Source organism: Vicugna pacos, chromosome 18, assembly GCF_048564905.1.
Source record: "Vicugna pacos chromosome 18, VicPac4, whole genome shotgun sequence".
NCBI classification, from domain to species: Eukaryota; Metazoa; Chordata; class Mammalia; order Artiodactyla; family Camelidae; genus Vicugna; species Vicugna pacos.
This window is the reverse complement of record NC_133004.1, coordinates 18,755,634-18,782,896: the sequence shown is the minus strand read 5'-3', so window position 1 is coordinate 18,782,896 and position 27,263 is coordinate 18,755,634. Positions and strand designations below refer to the sequence as shown.

At 49.0% G+C, this 27,263-nt stretch overlaps 5 protein-coding genes and 1 long non-coding RNA gene across 7 annotated transcripts; 1 reads left to right on the top strand and 5 right to left on the bottom strand.

Moving 5' to 3' along the window:
- Positions 1–361: 361 nt before the first annotated feature.
- LOC102542614 (hemoglobin subunit alpha) lies at positions 362–1,191 on the bottom strand. The gene is made up of 3 exons (XM_006219939.4): positions 1,027–1,191; positions 726–930; positions 362–586 (listed from the first exon to the last, which is right to left on the bottom strand). Exons 1-3 carry the CDS (start codon positions 1,119–1,121, stop codon positions 458–460), a joined length of 429 nt encoding a protein of 142 aa, XP_006220001.3. The 5' UTR covers positions 1,122–1,191; the 3' UTR covers positions 362–457.
- Positions 1,192–4,194: 3,003 nt separating this feature from the next.
- On the bottom strand, positions 4,195–4,977 carry LOC140686921 (hemoglobin subunit alpha). The gene is made up of 3 exons (XM_072942060.1): positions 4,860–4,977; positions 4,559–4,763; positions 4,195–4,419 (listed from the first exon to the last, which is right to left on the bottom strand). Exons 1-3 carry the CDS (start codon positions 4,952–4,954, stop codon positions 4,291–4,293), a joined length of 429 nt encoding a protein of 142 aa, XP_072798161.1. The 5' UTR covers positions 4,955–4,977; the 3' UTR covers positions 4,195–4,290.
- Positions 4,978–6,608: 1,631 nt separating this feature from the next.
- HBM (hemoglobin subunit mu) lies at positions 6,609–7,404 on the bottom strand. Its single transcript, XM_006204220.4, has 3 exons — positions 7,265–7,404; positions 6,908–7,112; positions 6,609–6,797 (listed from the first exon to the last, which is right to left on the bottom strand). Exons 1-3 carry the CDS (start codon positions 7,354–7,356, stop codon positions 6,669–6,671), a joined length of 426 nt encoding a protein of 141 aa, XP_006204282.2. The 5' UTR covers positions 7,357–7,404; the 3' UTR covers positions 6,609–6,668.
- On the top strand, positions 7,039–13,553 carry LOC140686920 (uncharacterized). 2 transcript variants are annotated; one of them, XR_012060927.1, is made up of 3 exons: positions 7,039–7,127; positions 11,645–11,774; positions 13,432–13,553. It is a non-coding gene; the product is annotated as an uncharacterized lncRNA (long non-coding RNA). The 2 variants fall into 2 exon arrangements; XR_012060926.1 differs by lacking the exon at positions 7,039–7,127 and adding an exon at positions 8,468–8,597.
- On the bottom strand, positions 7,495–9,274 carry LOC102529226 (hemoglobin subunit zeta). Its single transcript, XM_072942059.1, has 3 exons — positions 9,180–9,274; positions 8,427–8,631; positions 7,495–8,320 (listed from the first exon to the last, which is right to left on the bottom strand). Exons 1-3 carry the CDS (start codon positions 9,272–9,274, stop codon positions 8,192–8,194), a joined length of 429 nt encoding a protein of 142 aa, XP_072798160.1. The 3' UTR covers positions 7,495–8,191.
- A 9,008-nt stretch (positions 13,554–22,561) lies between the features above and the next one.
- On the bottom strand, positions 22,562–23,648 carry HBZ (hemoglobin subunit zeta). Its single transcript, XM_072942058.1, has 3 exons — positions 23,554–23,648; positions 22,797–23,001; positions 22,562–22,690 (listed from the first exon to the last, which is right to left on the bottom strand). The coding sequence occupies exons 1-3, from the start codon at positions 23,646–23,648 to the stop codon at positions 22,562–22,564; spliced, it is 429 nt and encodes a 142-aa protein (XP_072798159.1).
- Between the last annotated feature and the right edge of the window lie 3,615 nt (positions 23,649–27,263).

Genomic DNA, 27,263 nt, shown 5'->3' with positions numbered 1-27,263 from the left:
TTCCCTCTGGGAGGAAGGCAGTGAAATCTCACAAAGATTGTCCACCTGCACCTGCATCTGCACCCAAACCAGCCTATTTTTGCTGTTTGTTTGTTTTGCTTTCTTTTATTTTGATCTAGATTGCATGTTTAAGGGGGATCAGTCAGAGGTTTCAAAAAAGGGTGGCCATTTGAGGACTCCCCACCTTGTGGAGAACCCTGGGAGTCTGCATCTCCCAGGACAGGAGATGAGTTCAGCAAGCAGATTATGGGAAACATCAGCCTTAGCTCCCCTCTCTCTTCCGCCCTCCCATTCTTTGCTGTTGAAAACCACCCCCAACCCCAGCCCGGTTCACAGACACAGAGAATGAGGCTACAGAGGCTGCAGCCCACTCAGACTTTATTCAAAGTTCAGGAAGTGAGGGTGCCCAGAACACAGGAGGGCCCCGGGCAAGGGGAGGGACCGCCAAGACTCCAGCTTAACGGTATTTGGAGGTCAGCACGGTGCTCACGTTGGCCAGGAACTTGTCCAGGGAGGCATGGACCGCGGGGGTGAAATCGCCAGGGTGGTGGGCCGCCACGGTCACCAGCAGGCAGTGGCTCAGGAGCTGCAGAGAGAAGGGGTGTCAGGGGGCGTGGGGCACGCTCTACCTCTGCAACCACACTGCATTCTCTGCCCTACTAGCCTGCTAGCGGGGACGCTGTGCCTTCCACCCCAGATCTCTCCCAGCCGACCCACAAGCTCACCTTGAAGTTGACTGGGTCCACACGCAGCTTGTGGGCATGCAGATCACTCAGAGCCGACAGGGCACTGGGCAGGTCGTCCAGGTGGTCCGCAGCCTTGGTCAGCGCATCGCCCACCTTCTTGCCATGGGCCTTGACCTGGGCGGAGCCGTGGCTCAGGTCAAAGTGGGGGAAGTAGGTCTTGGTGGTGGGGAAGCCCAGGAACATTCTGTGGGAAGAAGAGGTGAGAGAGCCGGGCTTAGGAGGAACAAGGACACGACGGGTGGTCCAGCCCTGAGTCCCAGCGGGGCAGGTGGGTGCTCACCTCTCCAGGGCCTCCGCGCCATAATCAGCAGCGTGGCCGCCAATCTTACCAAAGGCGGTCTTGATGTTGGCCTTATCCTTGGAAGACAGCACCATGATGAGGTTTTTTGTGAGTCTGGGTCAGGACCAGAAGCGTGCAGGGCCGACAGTGCTCAAGGCTTTATGTCAGGGGCACAAGGGGCACGCCCGTCCGCGCGGTGCTCATTGGCTGGCGGGGGCCGGGATGCGCGACTGGGACCGGACGGCAGGGGGCGCGCGGCGCACAGTCTGCGCCAGGCCGGGCCGCGAGTACTTGGCTCCCAGCTTAGACTCCCAAGGACCTGGCAGGGTTGTTTCTCCCTCCTGCCCAACGGCAGCTTCCTACCCTCTACGTCCAACTGCCCCGGAAGTGATATCCCCTACCCACAGCGGGGGCTGGTTTGTGGAGCGGGATGGATACCCTCCCTCTCACCCTTTAGAGTCCCTGAGCTCCCTAGCACCAGGCTGCGCTCTCCTGAGGACAGAAGGGAGCAAATCAGTCCGTGCCACCCATCCTGGACGTAGGCTTGGGGCTTGGCAAAGCTGGACATTTTTAACTTGAGTAGAGTCGGTGAATGAATGGGCGATTGAGTGCGACTACTCCAGGGCAGAGACAAATTGCACATAGAACTTGCGCGCACCGCTCCCCTTTACTCAACAAACAAATCCCTCCCCGAATCCCTCCTGCTCCCTTTCAGCCTTGGTTCTTCCAGTTCCCTTTCTTTCCATGAATGCTCTTTGGGTGTCACTGAGTGCCAGTCATGGAAGGAACAGATACCAAGGTATAGAATTTGCAGGGCTGAGGTGGAGTTCCTTCTTGAACCTGGAGTTCTCCAGGTTCAAGTTCCTTCTTCCAGGGTGGTTGTCGCTGCAGCCCCAGGTCGGAGACTCACAGAGGCCAGTATCTCCTATTCAGAACCCCTGTGTGATGGTCTTTCTCCCCCTTTTGGCAAATGGTCCTGGTTCAGTGGCACCCCAGTCCCCCAAATTGCACCCGACACAAGATTGACTGACACAAGGTTGAACTGATAAATAAAGCAACTGGCTAAGCAAGACCTGAGCTTTCAGTCTAGTTAGGGATACAGACAGATCATTAGGAGATGGTTTGGTCACATACCTTGTTAAAAGCCCTGAGGAGGCATGGCAGGAGTGAATGAGGCATTCAAGGATATCTTTCAGGGTTAGTGGACAAGTGATTGTCCCTGGGATAGTTGATGGGGGGAGGGGGGAGGAATGAAGTAAAATGTCAGACTTTGGTGAAGAGAAAAGGGAGCAAGAAGTCATCAGTTTGTTTTTCCTGGGAGCTTGGAGAAAGACTTTGCTTTGGGGAGTGGGTGGCTTGGGCATCTGTCAGCCTACCCTTCTGCCCACCTCCCCTCTCCCAAGACCTTCACTCAGGAATTGCCCAGTGTGTCCAGGAGGAAGTGATGGTCAAACTGACTTGGACAAAGAGGAAAGCAGCTCAGAAAAGCCTTAGCAATGACCCCTTCTGCTACCTACACCCCACCCCCGCACCTGTCTCCACTCTTCTCATTTTGTTCCCAATGGGCCCTCCCCCCAGCTCCTTCCATTTTTCCTTCCTGCCCTCCATCCTTTTCCTGATTCCATCTGCAGCCTCAGGCTCATCGTGGTTCTGAAGAACAACAGGATCAGACACTGGGGGCTTAGGGACACCAGAGCCCCACTCCCAGGCCTGGGACAAACCCTCTTGCATCCTAATCCCGTTCCCTGGCCCCTAAGCCCTTTTAAGACAAGACTTGAACATTCCTCAGCCAATGTCTTATACTTGTAATATGAGAAGACCTCCCACATATATATGAGGAAAAGACAAATGACTTATGGGAAGAATTGACCAAGGATTTGAACAGAAAATGAGTAGAAATAGTAAAATGATCAATTAATCTATGAAAGGAGGAGAGCTGAATAAACTGGCCAAAGAGATGTAGAGTTCAGTGGGAAGGGCAGATTGAAGAAAAATACCCAAGATATAAGGATATTTTTGACAAAATAAAAGCACAGTTGTAGAGGCACTGTGTCCCTCTCAGCACAGGATAAGAGCTGATGGTCTCAGTCCCAAACTCCCAAACTTTTAACCACAGCTCTTTCTGCAGGGGTCAGGGGACAGGACAGAGGGTCTCTCTCTCTCTCTCTCTCTCTCTCTCTCTCTCTCTCTCTCTCTCTCTCTCTCTCTAGTTTGAATAACACAAAAAAGATGTGCATGTGTGAAAACATGGGTGGATTTTAATTTATATCATAAGTGTTTTTCTACATTTCAATAAAAGTGAATTGGGCTGTGGGACAGAGAAAGAGTGCATGGTGGGGAGTGGGGAATAAGTCCCCGGCTGTTCAGAGAGGCCCCCGGCCAGAAGGAAAGAGGTGAGCAGTGGCCGCATAGGGTTGCCCTGGATGTGGCGGCTGGGCTGGAGGCACTGATGGAGTCCCTAAGGGCTGCAGAGTGTGTGGGGTGTGCAAGGTTCCAGAGTGGAGTGCAGGGCAGCAGCGTGTGTGACAGGGACCTTTCTGAAGGTTGCTTTGGGCACCAAAGCAGAACTGCTGGGACACCCCGAGAGCCTTGGGCAGAGAATGGGGTGGGATAGGCCATGAGCTGGGGACGGCAGGGCTGGGCACACAGTGAGCTCTTAATGTGCCTCCTGCACTGGAGCCAGGAACTCTGCGAAAGGCTTCAGCCAGCTCAGAGCTGCTCTTCTCCCCTGACTTCACCGCCAACATACACACAGCAGACAGTTCCAGGAAGGATGCCTGGGGCTGTGACCCCTGTTCCAACCCACCTTCCCTCTGGGAGGAAGGCAGTGAAATCTCACAAAGATTGTCCACCTGCACCTGCATCTGCACCCAAACCAGCCTATTTTTGCTGTTTGTTTGTTTTGCTTTCTTTTATTTTGATCTAGATTGCATGTTTAAGGGGAATCAGTCAGAGGTTTCAAAAAAGGGTGGCCATTTGAGGACTCCCCACCTTGTGGAGAACCCTGGGAGTCTGCATCTCCCAGGACAGGAGATGAGTTCAGCAAGCAGATTATGGGAAACATCAGCCTTAGCTCCCCTCTCTCTTCCGCCCTCCCATTCTTTGCTGTTGAAAACCACCCCCAACCCCAGCCCGGTTCACAGACACAGAGAATGAGGCTACAGAGGCTGCAGCCCACTCAGACTTTATTCAAAGTTCAGGAAGTGAGGGTGCCCAGAACACAGGAGGGCCCCGGGCAAGGGGAGGGACCGCCAAGACTCCAGCTTAACGGTATTTGGAGGTCAGCACGGTGCTCACGTTGGCCAGGAACTTGTCCAGGGAGGCATGGACCGCGGGGGTGAAATCGCCAGGGTGGTGGGCCGCCACGGTCACCAGCAGGCAGTGGCTCAGGAGCTGCAGAGAGAAGGGGTGTCAGGGGGCGTGGGGCACGCTCTACCTCTGCAACCACACTGCATTCTCTGCCCTACTAGCCTGCTAGTGGGGACGCTGTGCCTTCCACCCCAGATCTCTCCCAGCCGACCCACAAGCTCACCTTGAAGTTGACTGGGTCCACACGCAGCTTGTGGGCATGCAGATCACTCAGAGCCGACAGGGCACTGGGCAGGTCGTCCAGGTGGTCCGCAGCCTTGGTCAGCGCATCGCCCACCTTCTTGCCATGGGCCTTGACCTGGGCGGAGCCGTGGCTCAGGTCAAAGTGGGGGAAGTAGGTCTTGGTGGTGGGGAAGCCCAGGAACATTCTGTGGGAAGAAGAGGTGAGAGAGCCGGGCTTAGGAGGAACAAGGACACGACGGGTGGTCCAGCCCTGAGTCCCAGCGGGGCAGGTGGGTGCTCACCTCTCCAGGGCCTCCGCGCCATAATCAGCAGCGTGGCCGCCAATCTTACCAAAGGCGGTCTTGATGTTGGCCTTATCCTTGGAAGACAGCACCATGATGGGTTTTTTTTTTGTGAGTCTGGGTCAGGATCAGAAGTGTTCAGGCCCGGTAGCACGCGAACCTTTATGCCAGGGGTGCAAGGGGGCACGCCCGTCAGCGCCATGCTCATTGGCTGGCGCTGAGCCAGGAAGTGCAGGCTATGAAAGGTGATCTGAAGAGAGAGGGGTCCCTGGAGGGATCCCGCCCAGAGGCGGCCCTCATCCTCCTTTCCCCACCATCTCCGTGCTCCCGCCTAGGCTGAGATCTAGCTCTCTATGGTACCCTCTGTTCTCGCTCCTGTGGGCTGGGGAGCTCACACAGGTTTCTGAGTCACCCAAACCCACCAGACACCTGCGTTTGTCCCCAGATGGGGGTAGTCTGGAGGTGTCTATTTGCTTGTCTGGAAAGGGAGCACAATCTTTTCCGAGGGTGCAGGAGATAATGTGGAGGGGAGTCTTAAGCCTCCGATCCCCAATTGTGGGTATGCCCTTTGGAGCAGAGCGGGTTAACAGGTGTCCACATGGATCCAGCGGGAGTACTGCGGAGCCAAAGTCAGGGCTGTTTCCACACAACACTTCAGAGTTGGTGGCTGACTGCTCGGCCCTGCACAGGCCTGATAACTCTCATTCAAAGTTTGGAGAGCTCCCAGGGTTCTGCCCCTATGTCCACAAAGTCTCAGAGTTGAGCACTAAAATTCTGTACCCATGCCCTGGAGTGGGGAGATTGATGGGGGTGGGCGAGGTGGAGTGAGGTAAGGTGTGCCTTAGCCAGCAAACCACAGAGACTGAGATGCAGCAGCAGGGCTGGGGTGGGGGTTGGGTGGCCATGGGCCTGCGGAGCACCAACCCTGCATTATGATCTCAAGTTATTTCAAAGACCCAGTGAAGTTGGGTTTTTTTTTTTTCTTCCTGTGGGATGCTTTAGGCTTAGATCGCTTAGGGACATGCCTAGTATCACTCAGCACGTTGATGTGAATCGGGTTGGAAATCTCATCTGTCTGCTTGATTGTGGCGTTAGAGGGCCTCCTTCCTACCCCAACTCCCTGCCCCAGGAGATCCAGAGGAAGGGGCTAAACTTGGCACAGAGCAAAGCTACTGCAGATTGACCTTTGCAGGTAGGGGAGAAAATGGGAAAAGAAGAGAGGTAGGGTCTGAGGAGCCCTGGGCCATGAAGTCTGTTTGACCTCAGGCCAGGAACTTCACATGGGGGCGTCTGTGTTAAAGAGTCGAAAACTGACACTTGCAGCTCCCAGGAGGTAGGGACAGAGGGAGATGCACAAACGTGTGAACGCAGAGGTGCTTTGCGGGGATGGTGTGGCACCGCTCGGGGGGCCGGATGCGAGTTGCAGCCGAAGACCCTGCCCACATCGAGCACCCACTCTACCCCAGCAGGTTCCCCTGCCCCAGGAGAGCAACTGCTCTGTTCAAGCCTTTGGGTGTCCACATCCTATCTAGACCCCAGAATGTCAGCCCAGGAACTGTCCTCATTCAGGGTTTGGAGAATGCCCAGGGCCCTGCTCCTGGGCACCCCCCACTTCTCTTGTCAGCGAAGGTTCAGGGTTGATCCCTACGATTCGAGCCCTACAACTCTGAGAGGCTCCCCTGGGGAGCCAGAGCTTCTCTGCCCAGCAACAATGACTGCCTGCTCCCCAAAGACCACACACTTGCAAGGTCCAGCGTTTTGAGGCCTGTTTATTGATGTCCTCAGACCTAGGCCCGCGGGGCACTGAACTCAGCGGTACTTCTCCGTCAGCACCACGGCTATGCCAGTCAGGAATTTATCCCACGCGGCCTGCATCTCCACAGTGAACTCGTCCTGGAGGTGGGAAGCCAGCACCACCTGGAAACACTGGATCAGCAGCTGAGGGGGAAGAGGTGGGTGAGAAGGGGTCTGTCCCCACCCATTCCTCCCCGAATGCCTCCCCGCCTCGGCTGCCTGTGCGAAGCCTGCCATGTCCTGGGCTGGCTCACCGGGAAGTTGGTGGGGTCCACGCGCAGCACGTGTGCGTGCAGGTCGGCGAGCGGGCTCAGGGCGGCGCGCAGGTTGTCCACGTGCCGCACGGCCACGCCCACCGCCTCGAGCATGCGTTGTCCGTGGTTCAGCAGCAGCACCTCGTCGGGGCAGTCGCCCAGGTGCTTGAAGTAGGTCTTAGTGTTGGGGTACACTGCGAAGAGCCTACGGGAGCAGGAGGTGAGTGGGGAGGGTGGCCCTTGCACGCCAGCACAGCCCAGACCCCAGGAAACCCGGGTCAAACGCTCCCCACGCCACCAAACCCAACACTCCAGTCTCCGCCTCGCAGAGATCCTGGAGACCCCGCCCCAACCCACCTGAGCAGCAGCTCCGCCCCGAAGGGCGCCTCGTGGCCGGCGATCAGGTCCCAGACCTGTGCGATATGGGCGCGCTCTTGGGCGCTGAGCATGGCGCTGGCGTGACGTGTTCTGGGGGCCGCGCCCGCCGTCCCAGCCTCCTTATAGCAACTCCCCCCTCCCAGCGCCCCGCCCGCCCTTATCTGCGGGAGCGCGGCAGGAATGGAGACCCTGGGACTGCATGGGGAAACATGGCCAGTCCAGGTCCCCACCTCCGCGAAGGCCACAGTTTCTGGGTTCCCTGGGTCACTGGCACTGAATCACACCATATGTGGGGACCTTTGCTGCAGATTTTAGGGAAAGTTGCAATTATTCTTCTGAGGGCAGTTACTGCTCCGCTAGGAGTTATTCCTCCGCTGATGGAGGAATTGGGAGAAAGAGTCCGGGGCAGGGAACCTCCTTTTCCCGAGGGGCCAGGAAGCATCAGTGGTCCCTACGGACCGCGCGTAAGCCATAAAAACAGGCTTTCAGAAGTCCCCTGAGTCCCGACACATATCCAACACGCTGAGCGAAACAACAAACTTTGCGCGATTTGGAAGGCAGGAGAGAGGCCCAAACGCAGGTCTGACTAGAGAAAACGGCATGGGCAGACCTGGGGCTGATCTGCTCCCACCGGCTGCGACGCTGGAGTCCGCACGACCAAGGACAGCCCCAAAGCACCGTTAGAGTGGCCTCCAGGCCAGGGGTGACATTAGGATCGGCCGCGTTCCTGCCAAGCCCCCATTCCGACCCTCACATTCTCTGATCTTTGCCCCAACACTGAGAACGCAGGACCCAGCTCACTCTATCCTCATCCATTTATTGGGGAGTCCCGGTTGGAATTGTAGGGTTCAAAGGAAGGGGAGGAGTCGAAGCCCGTCCTGGGGATCCAGCGGCTGCGCTCAGCCCTCAGCGGTACTTCTCTGTCAGAACGCGGGACACGGTGGACAGGAACTTGTCCCAGGCGGCGTGGGCGTCGGCCGTGAAGTCAGCGGGGAAGTGGGAGGCCACGGTGACCAGCAGGCAGTGGGACAGGAGCTGGGGCGGAAAGGGAGGGAGGCTCAGCGCGCGGGCCCCGGGCGCCTTCCGCCCAGACCCCGCCCCGCCTCGCCGGGCCCCACCAGGACCCCAGCCCCGCGCCCACCTTGAAGTTGACCGGGTCCACGCGCAAGACGTAGGCGTGCAGCTCGCTGAGCTTGGACAGAGCGCCCGCCACGTTGTCGATGCTCTTGACTGCGTCGCCCAAGGCGGCCAGCACCTTGGAGCCGTGCGCGCGCAGCTGCGCGGAGCCTGGATGCAGGTCGAAGTGCGGGAAGTAGGTCTTGGTCTGCGGGAAGCTGGAGAAGAGCCTGCGGGGGGGCGGCGGGGGTGAGGCGAGGTCGGGACGACGCTGCCCCAGGACGCGACAGTCCAGGCGCCGACCCAGCGTTCTGGACACGTGGTATTTTCACACAGTGTATTAAAACATCAGTATTAATGCAAAAACCCACGTAGACCGAAATATGCAAAGTTCAGGTAAAGGCAGGATGAGTACTGCTGACTTTTCCTGTTGCCCCAGGCTCCAGTATGGCCCTGGTACTATCTCACTCACCCTCACCGCCCCATCGTTCCCACGTTCCTTCCTTCTTCACCCCTTCACTCACTCACTCACTCACTCACTCATTCATTCATTCAACAGGTGTTTGTGGAGACCTGGGTGCTGGGCCTGGAGAGACACAGCCCTACAGTCATCTCCCCTCCGAGTTCACCTCCTCTTCCTGCTCACCGGCCACCATCCCCTGTCCTCACCACTGACCGCACCTCCCTGTCCCCTCCTCACTGACCGCTGTCCTTACTGTCCTCTCCTCTCTGGCCCACAGTCACCTGCCCGGCTACATCCAGCCCAGCTGGCACTCACCTTTCCAGGGCCTCCATGCCGATGACGTCCGCCTGTGTGGCGATCTTGCCCCACATGGACACAACGATGGTCCTCTCAGCCTTGGTCAGAGACATGGTGGCGGCTGACCTAGAGCTAGGTGTGCTCAGAACTGGCCTCCATGGTGCTCGGCCCCCAGGGTCCCCTTATATACCTGGAGCCAGGGTGAGGGCCAGGCTGTGGTCATCTCTGGGAGAGGGGAGGGGGTTTGGGTGGTGGGGCCTCTTATCAGATGCAGTGACAATGGGCAGTCAGGCCTGGTGGGCCTGGTGGGGTGAGGGGCTATCACTCGGGCCTCCCCTGCAGAGCCACAGCCAGAGCCCATGTTGCAGGGAGATAGGGGCCCAGGCCTGGGTCAAGGGTCCATGTATCAGGCTAGCCCAGAGACTGGACTCTGTAATGATTATCCCCCGGCCTCCCTGGCCTTGCGATAGAAGGATGACCTGGAAGGCATCAGGCCGTCACAGAAGCACTCTCTGTTTCTTACTTTAAGCTGCAGTATTGCCACCTGATGAAAAAACTGAGGCCCATAGAGGGACACCGAGGCCAGGTGTCACAGGGTGTGAGCCCACAATGGCTTCAGATCCTCTCACACCTCTGCTGTGTAGCCCTCTCCTCACCCAGATAAAGTTCGGTCTGAGGTTCTCCACCACCCATAAGTCAAGTCCCCCAGTAGCCTGGTGGGTACCCGGGGGGAGGAGGCTGGCCTCTTCACGCAAAGCCTGGGGTCTCAGGAGACCTCAGTCCTACTTGTCACATTCTCATCACACCCTTTGCAGACCTCTTCTGCTTTATGTATTTGTATACTTTACCGTCTTGGCTTATTCCCTCCTCCTCCCGCAAGGTGACCATTCTAGTGTGCTTGATGTATTCCTTTTAGTTAGTATGTGTTCTTGCAAGGGGTCCGTTTTATGTATTTTTAAGTTCAACAGATTATAGCCTGATTAAAATGTTTTAATTATGATCAACATTCCTCACATCTTTTTCAAAATACAGGATTTTTTAATAAGAAGGGAAAAAACAGGACACATTACGTGACAATGTTTTTTATTTTTGTTTATCCTATTTTATTTTTACTTTTTAGTGGAGGTACTGGGGATTGAACCCAGGACCTCATGCATGCTAAGCATGCACTCTACTATTGAGCTATTACCCCCTCCATGATAATGTTTTTATTTATTTATTTTAAAAATTTTATTTTACTTTTTTTGAGAGGGGAGGTACCTAGATTTATTCATTTATTTATTTTTAGAGAAAGTACTGGATATTGAACCCAGAACTTCAAGCATGCTAAACATTCACCCTACCACTTGAGCTATAACCTCCCTCCAATAATGTTTTTTTAAATAGAAGGAAGGGATAGATAGAACAGTACCAAACTGGTAATGACAATGATCCATAAGTGATGGGGGTTACTGTAACTCTGATTGGTTTTTGCCTGTGTTTTCATTGGGCTTCCATGCTGAGCACACTCTGCTGTGACCATTCAGTTCCATGAGGTGGGAGCTGAGCTGCGGGTTGCCTTGGGCCCTGCCCTGGTCTCTGTTTCTGAGCCAAGAGTTCGCAGACCAATATGAGAGCCCAGGCCTTGGTCCCGTGGGGTGACTCCTCTGGTCACGTACCCCCATCCACCTGCCAGCTGCGCAGAGGAAGCACCCAGAGGTGCTCAGAGAAAGAGGCTGGCCTCCATCGACAGCTCTGTTCCTGGACGGAGCCAGTGTTCACAGCGTGGTCCAGGTTCCACACCGCCTGGCCGACATGCAGCACTGGGACTCCTCTCTGTCTGTGGGAATACGTGTAGGGGCACCTGCTTCTGTTGGCTGTTGAGGCTGAGCATTTTCCTGCATGATGATTAGAATCTGTTTGTTCCTTTTACAGATAACTGAACTCAGAACGTACTTCTATAAATTTTTGCATTCTTTTTTATTGAAGTGTCGTCAGTTTACAGTGTTGTGTGTAATTTGGTTTTATGTATACACACACCATCAATCTCCAAACACACACACTATTTACATACACTATTTTCATACACTCGAGCTTTTCTTTCTACATTTTATTTAACACACTTTGTGAATGTATTTCAATGAACGTTATTTAACACTTACAAATTAAACCCATCAATTATAATAGCTATCCTGGCAAAAGCATAGCGTAAAAAATGAAAGTTCCCTTCTCACCGCCTCCCCACTTCCAGGGACACTCCAGTAGATTACCATGTTCATGAAACAACCCAAACTATGTCCGAGAGCCCTCAGGGCACTGTGGGTTTCTCCCCTCCGGCTGCAGTGGGGACCAGTTAGCATCTCATCCTCAGAGACTCTCTGTACACACAAACAGTATACACTCCTTTTAGACCTTTCGAGGAAGAACACAGACTCTGTGGAGGAGAGAAAAATCACCACTTTTGCCTGAGTCATCACTGACATGTCTGGGTTCTCTTTCTTTAGCTGAGCCACCTTGAAAATGCAGCTTCGTGAAATGATTTTTCTTCACTTCGCCATCGATCTCTCACTCAGCAAGTGTGTGCTTGTCACGTCTGCTTGATAGAGAACCTGAGCCCACCGCCTGCAGGGGAAGGTAAATCCGAAACCTAGACTTGTGACCTGCAAAGCAGGTTCCTGAGTCTCACTGTGGGTGCCCTTCAAGCCTGGGTGCTGCCGTGGTCACTGTGAGGATGTCTGAGGTCCAGCAGAAACAGTTTCCATGTCCAGTTCAGCCTCCAGGTTGGGGAGGAGATGGCACCAGAGGAGACTGACCCCCACCTTGGAAATTCCTCCCCAGGGGGGTCCCCCGGCCAGGATGGAGGTTCCAGGTGTGTGGAGGGGTGGAATGAACTGTGGAAGGGAGTAGCATGTGGAGATCCAGGACCAGTAAACCAGCCTGGGTTAGAACAGATGAGGGACTCCAGCCCCCAGAGGTTCAGGCAGGGGCAGGGGGCTGTGATGTAAGAGGGGCTGGATGAGCCCAGGGAGGGCCTGAGGGCAGAAGATAAGGACTATTCCTGAGTTCTGGGGGGCGGGGGGCAGGTAGCCCCCCTCCTTCTGTGCTCTGGGGCCTCCGGTGAGCCTCCTTCTCCACCCGCAAGCCCGACCCAAGCAGCCTCTCAGCCTCTCCCCCAACTGTCTTCCTCTCTTTCTTTCTTCTCCTGGAGAGTAAGGCTTGTGTCCTGACCCCACCAACCTGTGCTGAGGTCACTGCTTTTAATGTGGGATGTCCTGGCTCAGTCCCCATGCTCTCTCTCTGTCTGCCCTCAGTCCACCGGGCTGCACTAACCTCCGCCAGTGCCCTGGACACTTCTGACAGTGTCTCCCTGACCCAGGCTCCTACCCAGGGAGTATTTCAGCCTCACTTCCCTACTCTTGCCCCTCCCCTGCCTCCAGTGATGGCAGCACCATTCTCCCTTCTGAAGGCTCAGGCCAGCGACCACAGTCCACCTGGACCCTCCACTCTCCCCTCCATGGCTTTTGGTTCTCAGTGAGGGAAAGCTCCCTGTGCCCCCCAGCTCTGCCTCCACCCTCTGTCCTCCTCCATCCACCTGGGACCTCCCCTCTGAAGGGGCTCCCCAATATTGTCACTCCCTCAAACATCACTGTCACTAGATCCACACTGACCCCCCCCATTTAAAATGACACAAATCAACTTATTTACAAGATAGAAAAAGACTCATAGGCATAGAAAACAAATTTATGGTTACCAGCAGGGAAGGGGAGCAGGAGGAATAAATTGGGAGTTCAGGATTTTCAGACTCACTACTGTATACGAAATAGAGAAACAACAAAGTCCTACTGTGTAGCACAGGGAACTATATTCAATGAAACTATATTCACAATGAAAAAGAATATATACAAGTATATGTATAACGGAATCAGTATGCTGTACACCAGAAACTAACACAACATTGTATATCAACTATAATTCAATTAAAAAATCCGAAGATCCGAAATATAAAACCATTCCTGATCCATAAAAAAATCTCACCACCCCTCACCCCTGTCTGTCTAATCTCCCATCTACTGTACTTTCCTTTTTTCCACAGAAAAGTGTTTGTGTTTTTTATTCACTAGAATGCAAGCTCAGGAGCGCAGGGAATTTTTGTTTTGTTCACTGGTCCATTGCAAGCATCTCAAACAGCCAGGAGCCCAGGGCCAGCTCCCCTAGAGTACCTGCTGAGTGAATCGGTGGTCCTTGTGCTTCAGCCCCTTGGAGTGTAACGACCACCTTCTCCCTGAACTAGGGGTCCTACCTGCCCTGCCTCCTGGATGCCGAGCTCAGGGCCGGGAGCCCAGGATTGCTGGTCATTACCTGCCCGATGGTGGACGAGGAGGCTGGCTCCCATCTCCATGGAGCTGATGGTGCACCTGGCCATTCAGACTCACCAGCACAAACAGGTGCCGATTCTTTGGAACCTGAAAGGTTCTTGGGGTTACCTGGGACATGGGGAATCTGAGGCCTAGAGGGAGGAGAGGCCGGCCATCGTCACCAAGCCCACTGGCAGCAGGGCCAGGGCCTTCGGAGAGCGTCTCTGGGGACCCAGGCTTCTCCTGCCTCCCCTTCTGCCCCCGGGGGAAACTGCCAGGCACATGGGCCCACATCCCGCCACACACTCTTGGGCAGCACTCCCTCTGGTCAGAGTCACCCCTGGAGAAGGGGGCCCACGTTGGGTGTCTCCCCTGGGACTGAGTCTGTGCAGCCCCGACCAGACTCTAAAGGCAGGTGAGTGGCAGGGGTCGCCTCGGGCAGGCTTTCAAACTTCATGGATGATGTGTGACCACCTGCCTGGGGCCAGGCCAGCTCTAACAGCTGGGGACCCCGCAGGGGCCTGTGGGAACGTCTGCTCTCTACTGAGGAAGCCATGCAGCACAGAGTGAGTGCAGTCAGCAAACACACTTGGAGAAGGAGAAGGGCCACCCCTGCCGGGCTCCTTCTGTGGAGCCTGTCTCCTGTGGAGCATGAAGGTAAATCCTGCCGCCTATGACTGTGGTGCTGCAGACAAAGGAGAACCCTGTTCAATTAGAGGAAACAGGAATCGTTCTTACTGCAGGCACAACCAGACATCCCTAATCCTGGCTGATGTGAATAATGGCTGCTTCTCTGCCAATCATAGCACCTCTCATCTTCTGGATAAGAGTTAACATACTCAATGATAGGATTACTCCCTCCTCTTGTCCAGAGTGAAGCCCTGCTTCTTTGAGTCCAGCCTCAGCCCTCTAACTCAGACACCCACGGTCCCCCGTGGTGGGTGGTCTTCTCTGTGACGGTGAGTTAACAGACTCAATTCTGACTACAGGAATCTCTGGCTGGAGGGCATTGACATCGGAAAGGAAAATGCAGGGAAGCACTGTGGGTGGAGCTGAGAGGGATTTCACTTTTAGATAAGGCAGTGGGGGAAGATGTCACTGGGATGGTAAATTTGAGCAAGTATTTGAAGGAACTAGGAGAATAAACCATGAGATGTTTGGGGAGGAGTGTGAGTGGCAAGTGGAGGGGACAGCAAGGACAGAGGCCCTGAGAGGGGCCATGCTTCCATCGTTCAAGTGAGAACAGGAGGCCAATGACTGGGGCGGAGTGAATGAGGGTGAGCGGAGCAACGCTTGAGGTCTGATCTCATAGTTCAAGAATAGTATTGTGATTGCTGGTGGTCCTGCCACTTGGATCCTGCAATCGTTAATGCTCACTATGTTTGCTTTGTCAGTATGTACAGGGATATATCTAAATGTGCTTTATTTTTAGTCCGAACACCATGGAAGGGTGAGGTGGCATCATGCAACTTGTCTCTACGTGTACCTCAGCATGGGTCTCCGAGCATAAATGGCCACGAATCTGTTGCCAATCTAAGTGAACTAACAACTTTCCTTTGCTTCAAAATTTCTTATTCATCCCCCAAAGTTGGTCAATTTGTTCAAATTGGGATCTGACAGGTTCACACGTAGCATTCAATTGTCTCTTTATTCTCCTATTCCAGAAGCTCTCCACCCCAGAGCCACATTTTCCCCATACCTATGACTCTGAACAGTCCAGACCAGCTGACTTGAAGAATGGTCCACATTTTGGATTGCTCCGGTGGTTTCCCTGAAGTGTTATTTAGCTAGTTACTTTATCCATGTGTTTCCTGTACACTAGATGTCAGAGCTAAAGGCTTGATTGGATCAGATTAAAATGTGTCAGTGATGAAAAGGCAACCCAGAGACTGGGAGAGAATATTTGCAAACCGTCTGTCTGGTAAAGAACTGTGTCCAGAACATAGAGATAACCCTTATCACTCAGCAGCAAAAATACAAACAATCCCATTAAAAAGTGGACAAAGAACTTGAATAAACTTTACCCCCAAAGAAGTCTATGAATAGCATATGAAAAGACGCCCAGCTTCCTTACTCATTCAGAAATGCAAATCAAAACCCCGATAAGGTACCACTTCACATCCAGTAGGATAGCCATGACAATAATTTAAAAAGCAAAAGAACAAGAGCTGACGAGAATGTGGAGAAGGTGGAACCCTCATACATGGCTGCTGGGAATGTAAAATACAGCAGCCATTGTGGAAAACAGTTTGGTGGTTCCTCAGTATATTAAATATTGTTAGTGTATGGCCAAGCAATTCCACTCCTAGGTGTATACATCCAACCTTTTGAAAACATACATCCACACCAAAACTTATACAAGAATTTTCGCAGCAATCCCCTGGCCCCCACAGCCACACACAGCCAGCTGCCCCAGGCCCCAGCCCCACCCACCAGTGGGCAGCAGCCTCCATGTGAGGCAGGGCCTGGCAGCCAACCTGATCTGGGGCCACCCCACCTACCAACACACCCACAGTAGTTGGCCCCCCACAACAGAAGGGCCCACACAGCTCATGCAGGGGGCAACCCTAGAGCATATAGCTCTGGTGATCAGAGGGGAGTGCATTGCTGGGACACACAGGACATCTCTGATATAAGGCCACTCCATCAAAATTGGGAAATGTAACCAACCTACCTAATACATAGAAATAAAAAAAGAGAATTAGGCAAAATGACATGATGGAGGAATATGTTCCAAATAAAGGGACAAGATAAAACCCCAGAAGAACTAAGCAATTGGAGATAAGCAGTCTGCCCAATAAAGAGTTCAAGGTAATGATCATAAAGATGCTCAATGAACTCAAGAGAAATAGGGATGAACAGAGTGAGAAGTTTAACACAGACTTAGAAAATATGCAGAAGAACCAAAGAGAGCTGAAGAATACAGTAACTGAAAAAAAATACAGTAGAAGGAATCAACAGTAGATTAGATGACACAGAGGAATGGATTGGTGAGCTGGAAGACAGAGTAGTGGATATCACCCAGACTGAACAGAAAAAAGAATTAAAAAAAAATGAGGACAGCTTTAGAGTTCTCTGGGACAACATCAAGTGTATTATTATTCACATTATAGGGATCCCAGAAGAAAAGAGAGAAAGAGTAAGAGGATTTTTTTTAAAGAAATAATAGCTGGAAACTTCCCTGACTTGGGAAAGGAAACAGAAAGCCCAGAGACTCTCAAACCACACAAACCTAAATAGGTCTACCCACACCAAGACACACTGTAGTTAATATGGCAAAAATTGAAGATAAAGAGAAAATCTCAAAAGCAGCGAGAGAAAAGTATCCAGTTTCATAGATGGGACCTCCCATAAAACCATCAGCTGATTTTTCAGTGGAAACTCTGCAAGCCAGGAGAGAGTGGCACCATATATTTAAAATAATGAAAGTAAAAAAGCTACTACCAAAAATACTCTACCCAGCAAGGCTATCATTTGAAGCAGAGATATAGAGTCTTATAGACAAGCAAAATCTAAAAGATTTCAGCACCACTAAATCAGTTTTACAAGAAATGTTAAAGGGGTTTATCAAAGAAGAAAAGAAAGGATCACAACTAGAAATATGAAAATTATGAAAGGAAAAACTTCTTTGGTAAAGGCAAAAATACAAAAAAGGTAATAGATCATTTATAAAGACCACTTATAAAGCTAGTAGGAAGGTTAAAAGACAGAAGTAGTAAAATTATCCATTTCCATGATAAATAGTTAAGGGAATGAAACAGAAAGATTTCAAAAACATTAAATGTTAGGAGTAAAAATGCGGAGTTGTTAGAATGCACTTGAACTTAAGAAATCATCAACTTAAATAATTGTGTGTATGTGTATGTATATGTAAGCAAAAGTCTAGGACCAGATACCTTCATGAGTGAATTCTACCACATATTTAAGGAAGAGTCAACACCCATCCCTTTCAAACTATTTCAAAGAATTTAAGAGGATGGTTCTGGACTCATTCTATGAGGCCAGCATCACCATGGTACCAAACCCAGACAACGATATCACAAAAAAGAAAATTACTACACTGGAAATTGACACAACATTGTAAAATGACTGTAACTCAAAAAAAAAAAGTTAAAAAAAGAGAAAATTACAGGCCAGTATCACTGATGAACATAGATGGAAAAAATCCCCAACAAACTTAGCAAACCAAATTCTACAATACATTAAAAGGATTGTACTCCATGATTAAGTGGGATTTATCCCAGGAATGCAAGGATGGTTCATGATCTACAAATTAATCAATGTGATACACCATATTAACAAAATGAAGAATAAAAATCACATAGTCATCTCAATAGATGCAGGAAAAGCTTTTGACAATATTCAAGAACCAGTTATGACAAAAAAAAAAACACTACCTCTCAACAAAGTAAGTATAGAGGGAACATACCTCAATATAATAAAGGCTATATATTCAAGACCACAGCTAACATGCTCAATGGTGAAAACCTGAAAGCATTTCCTCTATGATCAGGAACGAGACAAGGATGCCCACTCTCACCACTTTTATTCAACATAATACTGAAAGTCTTAGCCACAGCCATCAAACCAAATAAATAAATAAATAAATAAATAAATAAAAGGAATCCAAATAGGAAAAGAGGAAATAAAACTGTCACTGCTTCCAGATTACAGGATACTATATATAGAAAATCCCTAAGATGCTGCCAAAATTTATTACAACTAATAAGTGAATTCAGTAAAGTTGCAGGATACAAAATTAATACACAGAAATCTGTTGCATTTCTATACATTAAGAACAAATGCTCTAAAAGAAAAGTTAAGAAAACAATGCTGTTTATAATTGCATCAAAAAGAATAAAATACATAAGTATAAATCTAACTGAGGAAAAAGTCCTGTGTTCAGAAATATATAGACATTGATAAAAGAAATTGAAGATGACACAAACAGATGGAAAGATATAATATGCTCATGAACTGGAAAAATTAATATTGTTAAAATGACTATACTACCCAAGGCAACCTACAGATTCAATGCAATCCCTATCAAACTACAATGGCATTTTTCACAGAACTAGAAGAAATAATTCTAAAATTTGTATGGAAACACAGAAGACCCTGAATAGCCAAAACAATCTTGAGAAAGAAAAACAAAGCTGGAGGAATCATGCGCCTTGACTTCAGATTATACTCAAAGCTACAGTAATTAAAACCAGTATGATACTGGCACAGAAACAAACACACAGATCAATGGAACTGAATAGAGAGCCCAGAAATAGACCCATGCACTTATGGCCAATTAACCCATGACAAAGAAGGCAATAATACACATAATGGGGAAAGACAGCCTTTTTAATAAGTGGTGTTGGGAAAATTGGACAGCTGTAAGCAAAAGAATCAAATTGGACTACTTTCTCACACCATATACAAAAATAAACTCAAAATGAATTATACTTAAGTAGGACCTGAAACCATAAAACACTTAGAAGCATACCTATGCAGTATATTCTTTTTTTAAACATTTTTTATTGATTTATAATCATTTTGCAATGTACTGTATACTCTTTGACATCAGTTTTAGCAATTTTTTTTATATATGTCTCCTCAGGCAAGGAAAATAAAAGCAAAAACAAACAAACTGGACTACATCAAACGAACACGTTTTTGCACAACAAAGGAAATGATCAACAAAACAAAAGGCAGCCTACTGAATGGGAGAAGACATTTGCAAACAGTATATCTGATAAGAGGTTATTATCCAAAATATACAAAGAATTCACACAACTCAACATCAAAGAACAAGTGACCTAATTTAAAATTGAGCAGATCTTTTCCAAAAGATGTACAGATGGCCGACACGCGCATGAAAAGATGCTTGACATCACTAATCATCAGGGAAATGCAAATCAAAACCATAATGAGATGGCACCTCACACCTGTCAAATGCTATCATCAAACAGACAAGAAATAACAAGTGCTGGTGAGGATGTAGAGAAAAGAGAACCCTTGTGTGCTGTTAGTGGGAATGTAAATCAGTGCAATTTACAGTAAGGAGAAAAACAGTGTGGAAATGCTTCAAAAGAGATGTGATTGCCTTCTGGGTATTTTTCAAGGAAAACAAAAACACTAACATAAAAAGGCATATGCATCCCAATGTACAGCAGCATTATTTACAACAGCTAAGACATGGAAGCAGACTAAGTGCCCATCAACAGATGAAAGGATAAAGAAGATATGGGACATATATACAACAAATTACTACTCAGCCATAAAAGATAATGAAATCTTGCCATTTGCAACAACACGGTTGGACCCAGAGGGAATTATGCTAGGTGAAATAAGTCAGGCAGACAAAAACAAGTACCTGTGATTTCACTCAGATGTAGAATCTAAAAAACAAAACAAATGAGCAAACATAACAAAACAGAAACAGACTCATAGATACAGAGAACAAACTGGTGGTTGCCAGAGGGGAGAGGGGTGAGGAGATGAGAGAAATAGGTGAGGGAGATGAAGAGGCACAAACTTCCAGTTACAAAATAAACAAGTCATGGGGATGAAACGTACAGCCATGGGGAATATAGACAGTGATATTGTGATAACTGTATGATGACAGATGGTAACTAAATTTATTGTGGTCATTATTTTGTAGTGTATAGAAATATCAAATCACTATACTAACATAGTGTTGTAGGTCAATTATATCTCAATATAACTAAATATGTAACTACTAAGTAAAAATATGGAAGAAATGAAATCCTTGGCAGGAGCTCACTACTTCCCTAAGTGTCTTACTGTATATAAGGACTATAAAAATTTGCCCAAAATAACAAAAATACTTTTATTAAAAAACTTGGGGCAAAATTACCTTTTTAAAAAGAAAAAAAAAAAAGACTGTGCACAGCAGCACAATTCACATAGCCAAAAAGACACAAACAGCCCAAATGTCTACCAATCAATGAAAGAATAAACAAAATTTGGTATTTCCCTACAATGGAACATTATACATCCATAGAAAAGGAAGTACTGGTACATGCTACAACAGAGATCAACCTTGAAAGCAGTGTGACAAGTAAAAGAAGTCAGACACAGAAGTTGGCATGTTGTATGATTCCCTTTGTATGAAGTGTCCAGAATGGGCAAATCCACAGGAACAGAAAGCAGGCTGCTCACCAGGGGCTGAGGGGCACAGAGTTTCTGTTTGGAGTGATGAAAAAGTTCTGGAACTAGGTAGGTGATAGTTGTGCAACATGATAAATATACTAAATGCCACTGAGATGTTCACCTTAAAATAGTTAAAACAGTAAATGTTACATTTTATCACAAGAAGAGAAGATCTGACTATCACCATAGGTGATGCTGAGGACTTGGGTGATACTAGGAGCCATGTGATGTCAAATGGCAGTGTTTATTGCCGGTGCTAAACAAGGAGTCTGGGAGACTGATGCTCAAAAAGCCTGAACTCCCCAGTGGCTTTCAGGGAAAGGTTTTTGAAGACAGGGTGCGGGAGAGGGGTTGTGGTGTGTGTGAACAACTCATGGACATTTTTTTTTTTTGGTGGCAAAACCTGGGATAAGTTTGTTTTTGACTTTGATCTTTTCAGTTTTTGCTCTTTGAAGTTTTATTTTTGGTGATCTTAAATATTTACAAGATTCAAGGGGGAGGGTATAGCTCAGTGGTAGAGCATGTGCTTAGCATGCACAAGGTCCTAGGTTCAATCCCCAGTACCTCCACATAAATAAATAAATTAATCAATCAAATAATTAATTAATTAAATAAACTTCATTCCCTCCCCTCCAAATTTACAAGATTCAAAGGTCAAAATGATGCAGCGTTAGATTTGGAGGAGCTTCCCTCCAACCCCACCCATGTTGCCATTTGTGGTCTTTTCCAATTCATCCTTCCACAGTGCCTTTTTGCAAAAATAAGCAAACACACACAAACACACACACACTCATGAGGGCACACACACAGGTTAATGAACTCGCTCACACAAGTGTGTACTCACACATTCTTGAATTCCCCTCCTGTCTTACAAAAAAAGTGACCGTGCTGTATATACACCAGTCTACTTCTTTATTACTTCTTTTTCTTTTTTCACTTAATAAATCCTGGCTATTACATCACAACCATTACTAGAAACTGCCCTCATTTAAAAAAATTTTTCAGTTCCCAGTTCTCTGTGGTGTGGATGTTCATGGTTTACCCTTTACTCTGTCAGTGCCACCTGAAGGGCTTTTGGGTTTTCTAGACTTTAGCAAACATAGCTGCCCCTGCTGCTTTGTTTATCCTCCAGCGAGCTTCAGCTCACCACTTAGCAGGGGGTGCCAGCAGAGTGTGGTCAGTCTTGGATTTTTGTTATTAGGGTGGGTAAGAAATGGCTCTCAGTGGAGATTTACTTTTAATATTAATTTGCATTTCTCTTGTTATGAGCAAGGTTGTGCCTCTTTTCGTTGTTTTTTTTTTTTTTCCTCGTGTGTACTGTGATCTGTATCCCCGACTAGATAGTCAGCTCTATGGGGCAGGGAACTTTGCTTGTTTTAGCTGTTGTATCCATAGCCTAGAAAGACACTGGGGCCCCTTATATGCCAAAACATTTGTTTAATGGGAGAGTGAATTGGTGGATGGATGATGAATGGATTCATCAACTCCTTTCTCACTAAGATCCTGCATAAACTAGCAAATAGTATATATTCCGGAGGAAGAAGAAAAAGTGTCACCGCGGACCACAGGGACAAAGGGTCGGGGGACTCTAGCGACGCCCTAAGAAGTAAAGGCGAGGGGTCTCCTCTGTGCCGGATAGTGAGTGCCCTCCATGTCGCGGGAGCTGCCCTCTGCCCTCCGAGAGACCTTGGGGGTCGCTGCAAGGATTCCCGCAGCCCTCCGTGTGACCCAGGCAGCACCCCCAGCCGCTTCCACCTCTGCCAACCCGCAGTGGCCCCAGTGACCACAGAGACAAGATGCACGTTGTTTCGTTTATTGGCGCGTCCTGGGGAAGATGGGGTGGGCGGGAGACCCCCTGGAGCAGCGGAGAGCGCATCCTGTCCTGGGGGTCCGCAGCTGCGCTCAGCGGTACTTCTCGGTCAGAACGGAGGACACGATGGACAGGAACTTGTCCCAGGCGGCGTGGGCGTCGGCCGTGAAGTCGGCGGAGAAGTGGGAGGCCACGGTGACCAGCAGGCAGTGGGACAGGAGCTGGGGCGGAAAGGAAGGGAGGCTCAGCGCGCGGGCCCCGGGCGCCTTCCGCCCAGACCCCGCCCCGCCTCGCCGGGCCCCACCAGGACCCCAGCCCCGCGCCCACCTTGAAGTTGACCGGGTCCACGCGCAAGACGTAGGCGTGCAGCTCGCTGAGCTTGGACAGAGCGCCCGCCACGTTGTCGATGCTCTTGACTGCGTCGCCCAAGGCGGCCAGCACCTTGGAGCCGTGCGCGCGCAGCTGCGCGGAGCCTGGATGCAGGTCGAAGTGCGGGAAGTAGGTCTTGGTCTGCGGGAAGCTGGAGAAGAGCCTGCGGGGGGGCGGCGGGGGTGAGGCGAGGTCGGGACGACGCTGCCCCAGGACGCGACAGTCCAGGCGCCGACCCAGCGTTCTGGACACGTGGTATTTTCACACAGTGTATTAAAACATCAGTATTAATGCAAAAACCCACGTAGACCGAAATATGCAAAGTTCAGGTAAAGGCAGGATGAGTACTGCTGACTTTTCCTGTTGCCCCAGGCTCCAGTATGGCCCTGGTACTATCTCACTCACCCTCACCGCCCCATCGTTCCCACGTTCCTTCCTTCTTCACCCCTTCACTCACTCACTCACTCACTCACTCACTCATTCATTCATTCAACAGGTGTTTGTGGAGACCTGGGTGCTGGGCCTGGAGAGACACAGCCCTACAGTCATCTCCCCTCCGAGTTCACCTCCTCTTCCTGCTCACCGGCCACCATCCCCTGTCCTCACCACTGACCGCACCTCCCTGTCCCCTCCTCACTGACCGCTGTCCTTACTGTCCTCTCCTCTCTGGCCCACAGTCACCTGCCCGGCTACATCCAGCCCAGCTGGCACTCACCTTTCCAGGGCCTCCATGCCGATGACGTCCGCCTGTGTGGCGATCTTGCCCCACATGGACACAACGATGGTCCTCTCAGCCTTGGTCAGAGACATGGTGGCGGCTGACCTAGAGCTAGGTGTGCTCAGAACTGGCCTCCATGGTGCTCGGCCCCCAGGGTCCCCTTATATACCTGGAGCCAGGGTGAGGGCCAGGCTGTGGTCATCTCTGGGAGAGGGGAGGGGGTTTGGGTGGTGGGGCCTCTTATCAGATGCAGTGACAATGGGCAGTCAGGCCTGGTGGGCCTGGTGGGGTGAGGGGCTATCACTCGGGCCTCCCTTGCTGGGCCTTGGCAGAGAGAATAGAGGGGGCGTTGGCCGCAGCCTGACCAGACTCCAGGAGAGATAGGGGCCCCGCCAACCCAGGAGGTCCTCCGGCATTTGCAGCCCAGCTCTGCACTGTCCTTGTCCATCTCAGAATCACAAAATGGGAGAAGCTGGATGACCACACACCTTCCTCAGCTGGCTCATGTCACGTTGCCTGCATCACTCCTCAGTGGGTCCTGTGGCTAGACCAGCCTTTCACATACCAGTTCTCTCCCCCTGGCTCTACGATCCCTGGATTTTCTCCGAGAAAGCAATGGTTTTGCCCAGTGGGCTCTGACTGGGGAGGGAGTGACTGGTTCTGACCCTGAAAAGCTGGAGGAGGTGGCAGGTCAATAAAAGAGGGTCCTTCTAATGTCATGTGCTTTTAGGGACTGCTGTGTTGCTCACCATACCATAATTTAAACATCATGAGGCAAATACTCCTTTTAACTATATTTCAACATATGGCACCATTGATTTTTTTAGTGTGCTGCTCTTTGAATTTTGACACAGGTATAGATCTGTGTAACCCTCACCAGAATCAGGATACATAACAGCTCCATCAACCCAGAAAACTCCCACATGCTGCCCCTTTGCCATCTCACCTTCCTCTGTCCCCCCAAACTCTGACAATCACTCTAATTTGGTCTTTTTCAAGAATATCCTGTAAATGGAATCACACAGTATAAAGCATCTTTTAGGACTGGCTTCTTTTACTTAGTGTAATACCCTCAAGGACCATGCATGTTGTTGCCTGTATGCGTAGTTTCTTTTTATTGCAGAGTAGTATTCTGTGGTGTTAATGTTCATTCATTCTCCCATGCAACAATTGTTTGTTTGTTTTTTCCAGTTTGGAGCTATTACAAATAAAACTGCTATGAACCTTCTTGTGTAGGTCTTTATGTGAACATAAGTTTTTATTTCTCTAGGATGATACCCTATCTAGGAGTAGGATCATTGGTTCATGTGCTAAGTGCATGTTTAACTTTGTGAAAAACTGCTAAACTGCTCCAGAGTGGCTGGACCATTTTGCATCCCTCAGCAGTGAAGGGGAGTCTTATTTGCCCTGCATCCTTTCAGTGCTTTTACGTGTTAGTCAGTCTGACAGTTGTGAGATGATCTGTCATTGCGGCTTCAATTTGCATTTCTCTGATGGCCAGGGGTGTGGAGCATCTTTTTGCGTGCTCATTTGCGGTCCTCTTTGGTGAAATATCTGTTCTGGTCTTTTGCCCATTTTTCTCCTAGTTTGTAGTTTGTTATTTTATCCTTTCAAAAGTGTCATTTGTAGAGCCAAAGTTTTATTTTTGATGATGTCTAATTTACTAAGTTTTTCTTTTAAGATTCATGCTTTTAGAATCATGCCTGAGAATACTGTGCCTAATCCCAGGTCGCAGAGATCTTCATCTCTGGTTTCTTCTAAATGTTTCATAGTTTACATTTTACACTTAGATCTAAGATCTGTTTTGTGATAACTGTTGTGTAAGGGGTGACGGTTAGTCCTATGAGTGTCCAATTATTCCAACACCTTTTGTTGAAAACACTATACTTCCTCTATCAAATTGCCTTCTCTAGCTTGTTTGCAAAAAATTAATTGGACAGTTTCTGCATGTCTATTTCTGAACCCTCTATTTTGTTCTGTTGACCTCTGTGTCTTCCACCCAGATCATACTGTCTTTATTACTGTAACTTTATTGTTAACTCTTAAAATTAGATACTATCCCAAGAATGGCAGGAATATTTGCTTAGAATATATCTGATAAGGGACTGATACAAAATAGAAAAAAACCTTACAACTCAAAAATAAAGAGACAAATAATGAATTGAAAACTGGACAAAAGACTTTAATAGACATTCCTGTAAAGAAAACATACAGATGGCCAATAATCACATGAAAAAATGCTTAACTCATTAGTGAAATTCAAATCAAAACCAAAAAATGATAGCACATCCCATCCATTAATACGACTATAGTAAAAAATTCTAACCTTAAACCCTAACCCTAACCTTACCTACACGTACTAGAACAGCTATATTAAAAAGACAAGATAACAAGTGTTGGCGAGGAGGTGGAGAAACTGGAATCTGTGGACACTGTGGGTGGGAATGTGAAATGGTGCAGCTACTGTGGGAAACAGTCTGGAAGTTCCTCAAAAGGTTAAATATGGAGTTACCATGTGACCCAGCAATTCCATTCCTAGGTATAGACCCAAGAAAATAAAAATCTGCGTCCACACAAAAACTTGTACCATGGTCACAGCACCACTATTCATAACAGCCCCAAAGTGCAAACAACCCAAATGTCCTTCAGCTGATGAATGGGTGAATAAAACATGGTAGAATCAGTGCAATGGAATAGTATTCAGTCATAAAAGGGAACAAAGTACTGAAGAGGTGAGTGAGCCTTGAACAAATACATATTGTATGATTCCATTTATATAAATGGCCAGGATAGGCAGCTCCTTGGAGACAGAAAGTAGATGAAGTTGTCTAGGGCTGGGGTGGTTAGAGGATGTGACTGCTAATAGATACGGGGTTTCTTTTAGGGTGATGAAATTTTCTAATTGTGGTGATATTTGCATAACTCTCTGAATATACTAAAGCCCACTGAGCTGCACGCTTTAAAAATTTTTTTTTTAATTTCTCCTTCATTTACTAGGGATATTTTCAATAGATAGAGATTCCAGGTTAGCAATGTTGTTTTATTCTATTTTACCAGCACTTTTGTTGTTAATGGAGGTACTGGAGATTGAACCCAGGACCTCATGTATGCTAAGCATGCACTCTACCACTGAGCTATTTCCCTCCCCCCTGAATGGCACACTTTAAATGGGTGATATGTATGGTATGTGAATTTTATCTCAATAATGCTGTTGAAAGACTGGGTAATGTCATTCATCTCTCTTTATTCTTCTTTTCCAAAATGGTTTTGGCTGTTCTGACTCCTTTCCAGATGAGTTTCAGGGTTAGTCAGAGTTATCTGCACAAAAGTCTGCTGGACTTTTTGCAGAATCAGAGGTACACATTTCCTGGGTAGAGAGAGAGTTCTGATCAGAGACATTCTGCTGAACTATTCTTGGAGAAAACTGTGAGGCTTAGATAAGCCCTCTGATTGGAAACCATGTGTACAACAAGCAGGTATTGAGAACCTTCTGTATGCCAACACAGTGCCTGGCATTTTATTGTGTTACGGTGCTCACTTCCACACCTGAGATTGAGTTGATGTTTGAGGGCAGGGGCAGTGACTGATGGATGCTGAGCTGACAGACAGGTGTTACACCCTGGCTGTTTGGTTCTGCCTGTGGCCTGGAGGCCAATTCCAGGCAGCACTGCCGGGTCCCTCTCCTTCCTGTCTCTCCCTACTTACAT

Bases quoted from the DNA above. Each gene is read 5' to 3' on its own strand.
- LOC102542614 (XM_006219939.4), bottom strand. From the start codon at position 1,121: ATGGTGCTGTCTTCCAAGGATAAGGCCAACATCAAGACCGCCTTTGGT. The intron at 931-1,026 runs GTGAGCACCCAC...TTCTTCCCACAG, and splicing joins GGCGCGGAGGCCCTGGAGAG to AATGTTCCTGGGCTTCCCCA. The intron at 587-725 runs GTGAGCTTGTGG...TTCTCTCTGCAG, and splicing joins TGGACCCAGTCAACTTCAAG to CTCCTGAGCCACTGCCTGCT.
- LOC102529226 (XM_072942059.1), bottom strand. From the start codon at position 9,274: ATGTCTCTGACCAAGGCTGAGAGGACCATCGTTGTGTCCATGTGGGGC. The intron at 8,632-9,179 runs GTGAGTGCCAGC...GCCCCCCCGCAG, and splicing joins GGCATGGAGGCCCTGGAAAG to GCTCTTCTCCAGCTTCCCGC. The intron at 8,321-8,426 runs GTGGGCGCGGGG...TTTCCGCCCCAG, and splicing joins TGGACCCGGTCAACTTCAAG to CTCCTGTCCCACTGCCTGCT.
- LOC140686921 (XM_072942060.1), bottom strand. From the start codon at position 4,954: ATGGTGCTGTCTTCCAAGGATAAGGCCAACATCAAGACCGCCTTTGGT. The intron at 4,764-4,859 runs GTGAGCACCCAC...TTCTTCCCACAG, and splicing joins GGCGCGGAGGCCCTGGAGAG to AATGTTCCTGGGCTTCCCCA. The intron at 4,420-4,558 runs GTGAGCTTGTGG...TTCTCTCTGCAG, and splicing joins TGGACCCAGTCAACTTCAAG to CTCCTGAGCCACTGCCTGCT.
- HBM (XM_006204220.4), bottom strand. From the start codon at position 7,356: ATGCTCAGCGCCCAAGAGCGCGCCCATATCGCACAGGTCTGGGACCTG. The intron at 7,113-7,264 runs GTGGGTTGGGGC...CTGCTCCCGTAG, and splicing joins GGGGCGGAGCTGCTGCTCAG to GCTCTTCGCAGTGTACCCCA. The intron at 6,798-6,907 runs GTGAGCCAGCCC...CTTCCCCCTCAG, and splicing joins TGGACCCCACCAACTTCCCG to CTGCTGATCCAGTGTTTCCA.
- HBZ (XM_072942058.1), bottom strand. From the start codon at position 23,648: ATGTCTCTGACCAAGGCTGAGAGGACCATCGTTGTGTCCATGTGGGGC. The intron at 23,002-23,553 runs GTGAGTGCCAGC...GCCCCCCCGCAG, and splicing joins GGCATGGAGGCCCTGGAAAG to GCTCTTCTCCAGCTTCCCGC. The intron at 22,691-22,796 runs GTGGGCGCGGGG...TTTCCGCCCCAG, and splicing joins TGGACCCGGTCAACTTCAAG to CTCCTGTCCCACTGCCTGCT.